The sequence below is a fragment of the Cupressus sempervirens genome, chromosome 10 (genome assembly GCF_028749045.1).
Source record: "Cupressus sempervirens isolate cs-2001-9-10 chromosome 10, ASM2874904v1, whole genome shotgun sequence".
Lineage (NCBI taxonomy): Eukaryota > Viridiplantae > Streptophyta > Pinopsida > Cupressales > Cupressaceae > Cupressus > Cupressus sempervirens.
The window spans coordinates 305,310,029-305,318,838 of NC_143127.1; the positions used below are offsets into that span (position 1 = coordinate 305,310,029).

General features: G+C 33.1%; 1 protein-coding gene across 1 annotated transcript; it reads left to right on the forward strand.

Annotated features, from left to right (window-relative positions):
* Positions 1-809: 809 nt before the first annotated feature.
* On the forward strand, positions 810-1,458 carry LOC149533843 (late embryogenesis abundant protein 31-like). The gene has a single exon (XM_089807008.1). It carries the CDS (start codon positions 870-872, stop codon positions 1,266-1,268), a length of 399 nt encoding a protein of 132 aa, XP_089663134.1. The 5' UTR covers positions 810-869; the 3' UTR covers positions 1,269-1,458.
* Positions 1,459-8,810: the final 7,352 nt, after the last annotated feature.

The following is an 8,810-nucleotide window of genomic DNA, read 5'->3' on the forward strand; positions in this document are numbered from 1 at the left end:
TTTAGATTAAAACAAATCTATGTGTAAGGTACATCTCCTTCTTAGCAAACCATAACAACAATATGGATATAATTCTTTACAGAGGACATTCTTGTACATGAGAACTAACTAATCTCCCAAGAAGCAAAATAAAGAGAATTGCAAACAATGTTCGAATGTTGAGAAAAGGTGTGTTGTTAAACATTTGCAACAACCTCAGACCATTTAAAAGAGCACAAAACCCTAACTCCAAGTAAAAAGAAATCTTGCTGAAATTTCTAATTTAAAAAATTGTCAACTAAACAATTAATTATCTCTATCATTCATAATAGAATTTATCATTATGTAGTTTTTGACATTAAAAAAATATACCAACAAACCCATCAAAAAATACTTAATCTGGTCCCAAGCCATGTATTTATAGCCCTCTCTTCATCTTCCTAATCCCACTAATCCTTCCATCCACCGTATATTTCTCTAGCCTCCATCTAATTCCCAGTCCTTCGGCTATTTTTAGCTAAAGGTGTAATAGATATTTAAACCTCCACTACCGACAGTAATGCACGCGCACAAGGAAAGTTCGAGTCCCTATGATTGTAAAAATTTCAAATGAAATTGAATATAAACCGTATGTTCGAAATAATACAAAATGACCAAGTGACGCAAAAAGAAAGGGATGTGACACCGCTTTAAGATTTACTGGCACGACTACATCAATCCACGTTGATAACACGTTTCATCTTCGCATGGTTTCCTGGTCGACAGATCACGAATTGACTTAGCTATTTGAGGGCGTATACGAGTAACATAGCAACATTGGAGACAAGCTATGCTGTAATAACACCAAACCAGGAAATCTTCATAGCTGCAGGTTTCATTAAGCTTCAAGTATGAGCGAATATGAGCAGAAGGAGGCGGCGATAACATACGGGGATGTGTTTAAAATCGGAGGGAAGGTGGGCGAGAGAGTGATAAGAGGTGAAGAGGCAGCTGCCATGCAAAGCCAAGAAAATAGCACCTTTGGTTGCATGGAGAAGGGCGGTCCTGCCTCCGCCATGCAATCTACCGCCTCCAAAAACAGGAATCTCCAGAGGGAAGGAGAAGGAGAAGGAGAAGGAGAAGTAGTACAAGTGAATATTGTGAGCGATGTGAGAGAAGACGGATCTGTGTCGCACAGAACAGTGGTTGCAGGAGAGGTGGTGGCAGAGCGAGTCCAAGAAAATCCTCCTCCTGATATGGGTGTCCATAAGTATGCACCACCTGGTGATCACCTCCACATGGAAGCTTAGTATAATGATTAGTCTTCTTAATGTACAAGGTATGTAAAGCATGTAGGTCTTGTTTCTAGTATAACTGGATGTTCCTACATGGAGAATGGGGGCAGTCTCATATGGTACTATAAATCATATAAGCCATTTTCAGAGCTATATCACCTAGCAATATGAATGTAAAATAATCTTTCCTTTTATTTATTTTTATGCATCAATTTTAATTGTTTTACTGAATAATATACAAGATATTTTCTTTATTTCTTTCTATATATGTTGACTTCAGGTCATCTTAGACCCCTCTCTCTCTCTCTCTCTCTCTCTCTATATATATATATATATATATATATATATATGCTAGCTTCAATTTCTTTATTGCATGGTTCTATATTATCATAAGTTATCAAACTCTAGGAATCTTTCTTTATTTCTTAACTTATAAAAGAATCTTTTTTTATTTCTATGTCTTAACTTTAATTGTTTGATTGCATAGTTTTATATTACTATAAGGCATCTCTATATGGATACAAATAATCTTTATTTATTTATTTATTTCTAAATGTGTTAAATTTAATTGCTTTGTTGCATATTGCTTTATGGATTTGATGTCAAACCAAGCAAACTTGAACTTTTAGCCATAATCTATAGAAATAGAGATTCCTTATAATGGCTACAATTTGTTCTACCATGTACTATAATTTTATTTGCAATCATCAATTAAAAGCATAATGCATCACAAAAATGTCAAATTTAAAAGTCCATGTAATTTTTATTTCTGTTTTACTTCTTTTTTACATAATGCATCACAAAAATGTCAAATTTAAAAGTCCATGTAATTTTTATTTCTGTTTTACTTCTTTTTTACTAGACAAGGTAACGAGGTAGAAAATTATGTCAAAAGTCAAATAATTATAACAAATAGTCTTGTCATCCTTTACACTAGAATCAACCTTAAAGATAACCTTAAAGATAATGTTCAAACTTAAAGCTAATTATATATGCAAAAGAGGCTCTTTAGAAATTTCAATATAATAATGATATGTGATATAAAGCCAACTATTGTAAAAACCACTTCAAGTAGTAAATAGTAAATCATTGTTACAATAGAACTAATAGATTGAGATCAAGGAAGGTGGTATTTTGAACCACCAACTTTGAACATAAGAAAAAGATAAAATTAACCTATGCTAAAATCAACTAACCCCTTAGTCCAAAATCCATCAAAACACCATGTTAGAGGAAAAAGATAAAATCAACCTAAAATAAACTAAGCCCTTCTCCAAAATCCATTAAGACATCATGTTAAATTGACTATGTTAAATTGACTAAGGAAAACATGAAATAAACCTAAAAATAAACTAATCCCTTGTCCAGAATCCATCAAAATATCACGTTAGTTATTGAGAATAACTAAGTTAGGTTTAGATGTACCATTGAAAATTCAAATACTTCATATCTAAACATTTCCTAGCTTGGTCTCTATAGAAAACAATTGGTAACATAAACTTGTCATCCACTACCCTAATAGTAACACACAAACTTGCAAAATGTAAAACATTAACAATAAAATATATCAAATGAAATTCACACAAGTATGACACTATAATTTAACCTTGTTAAAGGTTACAAAACATGCTATTAAATGTGACATTGTTAAAGGATATAATCATCTTGTTAGGAGTGGCCTTGTCAGATGGCTTAAGAATTCAAATTTCACCTTGATTAAAGGATTTCAATACTGATACAATGATTATAAAGTAATAGTAGGTTAATCTAACAAATACAACTCACTTTGCACATACAGATTACTTAGTCCAACAGTTGACTCATTGATTGAACTCCATCACTAATTCACTTGGCATCCCTTCAAGAAATCACTTTTCTCCACAATTCTTCACTACTAAGCCTCCTACTCAAGTTTGTCAATCAACAAAATCAACTACTTTAACATTGTTTAGGTCTTCACCAACTCTACTAACCTCTACAAGTTTAGCCCTTGTATATCCTTAAATAGGTAATTCTATTTTTAAGTTTGTCAATCAACAAAATCAACAACTACTTTAACATTGTTTAGGTCTTCACCAACTCTACTAACCTCTACAAGTTTAGCCCTTGTATATCCTTAAATAGGTAATTCTATTTTTTTTCTTCTTAAACATCACCAAAGATCTTAGGGTTAGGTTATATTCATCGAATCCTTCCATCATTTTGTCTCCTATTTTCTCTTCTAAAAACTTCTCCAAAATTTTCCTTGAATTCATGCATAGAAATGCTCAAGCATAGTTTCCATTGAATTAAATGCTCCAGGTCATCCATCCTAATCTTCAACATGCTTTCCACATCCGAAGAAATTGACTATGTCAGAAGGAAGTCAAGATTTCCTCATAATCCATCAAATGTTGTCCCTTCGCCAACATTGGGTTCTAACACTTGAGCATCCCTTAATTGTTCAAGTTAGTACTACTAACTGTTATGTTTGGAACATTTACTAACACTCGATCAATATTGATGCTCAGTCGACACTATATTTTTCTTTTCTTATACTATTGCTCAGTCAACTCTAGCATCACTCAACATAAACTTCAAGTTCCTTAATCTTCTACTCTTTTTCTTGATCAAGCCTACACATTTTGTCTTTCTTTGATCACTACTTTTAGGCTTTAGTACAACTATCTTCTCCACTTAGGTTATGATTAAACAATCATATTATCTTTTCAAAGTCTAACTAATCAAGTGTCCATAGTAGTTCCTCATAACTCAATCTTCCCTCTAGGTTCTTTTGTTATGTCCTTCTCAAATTGTCTTCATCAATCATCTTGGTATGACACTCTAATAAAATAACAACTATCTTACCAATAAGGCTTGACATCAATGGCATCATAACAATTGCCTCAATTCTAGTTTCCAATTGTCTCCCTCTTTGTCATTGATGGAAACACCTCTAGTTACCATGTAATCCAAAACATGTAATTGTTTCAAGTATTTCCCTCCATGTTCAGTATCAAACATCATTAATATCCTTAGATTCATCTTGATTCTCACCTCCATGTCCATTAATCTATCTTATTTTGTTTCATATGATTCTCATCCATGCATCTCTAATATGCAATACATAAAATCTCTCTATCATATATAAGATCATGAAATCAATCATCTTCTTTTGTATTGGTGGAAATACCTTGCATATATTCTCTCTCTTTGTAACATCTCTCATTGTTTAAAACTCTTCATGAATAACTCCCTCTTTTCCCCTTTTGGTATGGTAACTATATATTATCTCCCTCTTTGACAACAATGCCAAAGACACTACATCTTTCTTATACATCTTTACTATTTATATATCTTCATGGTAGTACTTTTGAATCACATTTACCATCTATCATATATTCTTATGACCAACATATTGTAGTTTCCCAATCATGGATCTATACAGTGTCTAGTTCACATCATTATACTCATTATTCTTAGATAGCTTATGTCCTATAGCCACAGATGTGTTGACTGGCCTTGATTCCTACATTCTAAAAAAAAATTAGTATCTCTTTGATGTATTTTGATTGAGTAATGTAGATACCTTTCTTCATTTGATATGCTTGTTTAGACCAACAAAGAATTTGATCTCACCAAACATAGAAATTTCAAATTCTTTTTGCATTGCATCTGCAAATGATTTACATAATGCATCTTGTCCTCCAAATATGATATCATTAAAAAATATCTCAGCTAGCAATATCCCTTTACCATCTTCAGTCTTCAAGTACATATTAATATTGTCATTTGTTCTTGCAAATCCAATCTTTACCAAATAATTGTGCAACTTTTCATACCATTCTCTAGGGGCTTCTTTCAATCCATATAGCTCGTTGTGTAGTTTACATACCATGTTCTTCTTGATGGGATCTACAAATCCTCCTAGTTGTTCAATGTAAACCTCTTCTTATAGTATTCCATTTAGAAATGAAAATTTGACATTAATCTAATATAGATTAAATCCTTTATAAGAATAATATGTAAGTAGTGTTCTAACTTTTAAAAATTTGATTGAAAAAGGATTACTATCAAAGAGGGAGATTATTGTAAAGAAGGAAGATTGTTGTTAAAAGAATGTTTTCAATCATTGTTTTCTCATTGATGTCAAAATTTCTACTTGTTGGAATGATAATTGCTTATAAGATCCAAGTACTATCACTTAGTTGATTGATGAAGAGGATATAATCAACAAGATGTAACAAAAGCACCTAAGGGAAAGGTTGATTTATGGTTTTGTAATGAAGTGATGAAGTGCAAGGATTAGTTAAGACAATGGTTAAATGATGTATTGATAACATACTTGAAGATACAGAGGTTGGTCACACTTAAAAACATTAGAGAAATAACTTGCAACAAGGGTGATTGCAAAGCTTAACTAAGTTCATTAGTGAGTGCCAAGTAAGCTAGTTCAAGCCGAGCAAATTTTTAGTTAGTGCCAAGCAAATAAAAAATCTAGGATGTACCGAGTGATATAGAAGGAGCCGAGCATGTTCATGAGTCGAGAAAAGTAACCGGTGCTAAGCATCAGTAAAACTTAGTGGATGTTGAGTACATCCATAGTAGGTGCTGAGCATCAGTAAAATGTAGTTGATGTTGAGTAACATAGTATGTGTCAAGCACTAGAATTTCAGTAGTGTCGAGCTACTAAATTATTAGAAAAGTCAAAGATTCACCAAATCTAAGTTGACAACATTGTTACCTTAAAATTTGTGAACTAGTTAGAGGATAAGGATGATGAGCTGGTGGCACAGAATTTAATGTAAACTATTTTTGAACGAATTCAAGAGGATTCCTCAAGATGTTTCTAGAAGGAACAAGATGTGGGTTAGACTCAATGAATCCTACCTAATCCATTTGAATTGAAATTAAAGGAGGGAAGAATCAAGTGAGAAAATAAATTCCATACTTCTATTTAAAGACTAATAGACCAAGAAGCTAGAGTTTTCAGTGTGCCAAATTGTGAAGTGGTTGAAGGGTGTCAAGGAGAAGGCATCTAGGAGAAGGAAGAATAGAGCATAGAGACTTTGCTTTAATAAGTGGTCAAAAAGAGGATTGCATTGGTACATCAAGCATGAAGACTCAAAGAGACAAAGCCTGAAAGGAGGGAAAGCTATCAAGAGATATAGAGAAAAAAAGCCAAGCATTGTGAAGACTTGAATCGTGACCTAAAATTTGTAAGATAAGTTGTGAATTGTAATTAGGTCAAACCCCTTATTGTTACTCTCTAGCCATTGTATCAGTTAGGGTAAAAATCTTGTGGACTTAGGTTGGTTTAATAGCTATTTGTAAATCTTTTAACAAGGTGGCATTCCAAGTGAATGTTCTAAAATCCTCTAGAACCAGGCCCAATTCTAATAGGGTGGTTAAATCCTTTAACTAGGTCAAATTTAATAGTATGTTCTAGCCTTTAACAAGGCAATCCTTTTAGAGGGTATCACTTGAAAAGACTAAAAATTGAGTAGCATGTTACTGGTGGTTTTTCCCAAATTGGGTTTCCACATAAATCACTGTGTTATGTGTTGAACTTTTCATGTGTTATGCTTGCATGTTGATTTATAGTAATTTGCTAAGTAAGAAAGTCTAGGCTTGGATGAAAGAACAATTTTAAAGACTCACTTTACTTGGTGAAAAATTTTTAATTGGACATTTGGACCTTGAATAACTAATTCACTCCCCCTCTTAGTTATTCTAAAGTATTTCTAACAATTGGTATCAGAGCCATCTGCTGATTTAGTTTAAAGGTACTAGAAGAAGGAAGATCAAGATGTCCAAGAGAGAATTTCCCAAGCTCAACAAAGACAACTTTGTTGCATGGAAAATTCTAATGAAACTACACCTTAGATTAATAAGTGATGAAAATACCTCAATTGGAGTGGAACATGTAGATCTAGCTAGACCCCTCTCTGTAGATGACCTGAACAAAAGGAAGGAGCATAACCAGGCAATGTTGGAGATTACTTTTGCACTCAGTTATGTTGAATTTGATGACATCAAAAGATTTGATACTGCATTCAAGATGTGGAAAGCCCTATCATATATCTATGGAGGAGATCAAAATGTTCAAAGAGCAAAGAGAGAAAGCTTTAGAGGAAAGTTTGATGACATGAAAATAGAGGAAGGTGAGAATGCTGCTCAATATGCCTCTAGAATGAAAGAAGTGGTAAGTGCAATAAGAATTTTAGGTGGCCATTTGGATGATGATACTATTAATAGTAAATACTTAAGAACCCTACTCCCCATTTATGCTATTAGAGTTTCAACCATCCAAGAGCTAAGATGTGTACCAGGAAACACACTAACCTTTGAAGGTATAGTGAGAAGACTTACTACATTTGAGTTGTCCAATTTTGATAACTATAGACCTAAGAATCTTGAATCTACTTTCAAGGCTAAGTTGACATTGAAAGACACTAAGGAGATGAAATCAAAGAAGAAGAGTAGAAAAGGAAAACATGCATCCAGTGATAGTAGAACAAATGAGGAAGATGTGGAACAATTGGAAGCACTATTGGCTAGAAGATTCCACAGAAGCAAAGGTAAATTCAAAGGTAAGCTCCCTATCATTTGGTTCAATTTCAATGAAGCAGGACATATTGTTGCAAGGGGTACACAGAAGAAGAACTAAAAAGAAGAAAATAAGTACAAGAACAAAAGAGAAGATGATACCAAAGATTACAAGGACAAAGGAAAAAGATGCTACATTGTTGAAGAAGATTCTGATGAGAATGATGATGAAGTAGTCTATGTAGCCATGAAGGATGAATCAGATGAAGATAAACCAATAAGACTAGTAACCTATATGAAAAAAAATGACAAGTGGATCATAGATAGTGGATGCTCACATCAAATGATAGCTGACAAAAGTAAGTTTATTACCTTTACACATTATGATGGAAATAGTGTTAGATTTGGAAATGATGTTCCATGTCAAATCAAAGGAAAAGGTTCTATCAAACTTACGGAGAAAATTTCATGTGATAATGCATATTATGTTGAAGGACTAAACTACAATTTGTTGAGTGTGTCACAGTTAGGCAATGTAGGTTACAAAGTAGAATTTGAAAACAAAATTGCCAAAAATCTATGACACTGATGGAAAACTGATAGGAAAAGTTGAACAAATTAGGAGTAATCTATTTTGACTAGATATGGAAGATGCAACCTAATTCATTGTGAGACTTGATGATGTTTGGTTATGGCATAGAAGGTTATGTCATGTTAATTTTGATAATCTAATTAGCATCAACATAAAGAAGAAAGTCAGAGGTTTGCCTAAGCTGAAGAAGCCTGAAAATACAATGTACAAACAATGTCAACTAGGGAAGATGACCAAGTCTAGTTTCAAAAGAAAAACCTACACTTCTAAAGAAGTACTAGAGCTAGTCCATATAGACTTATGTAGTCCAATAGAAGTGTAGAGCTACCTAGGAGACATACACATAATGCTATTTGTAGATGAATATTCTAGGATGATGAGTGCCATGTTCTAAAATAAAAAATATAATGCATTTCAAATGTTTAAGTGGTATTTGG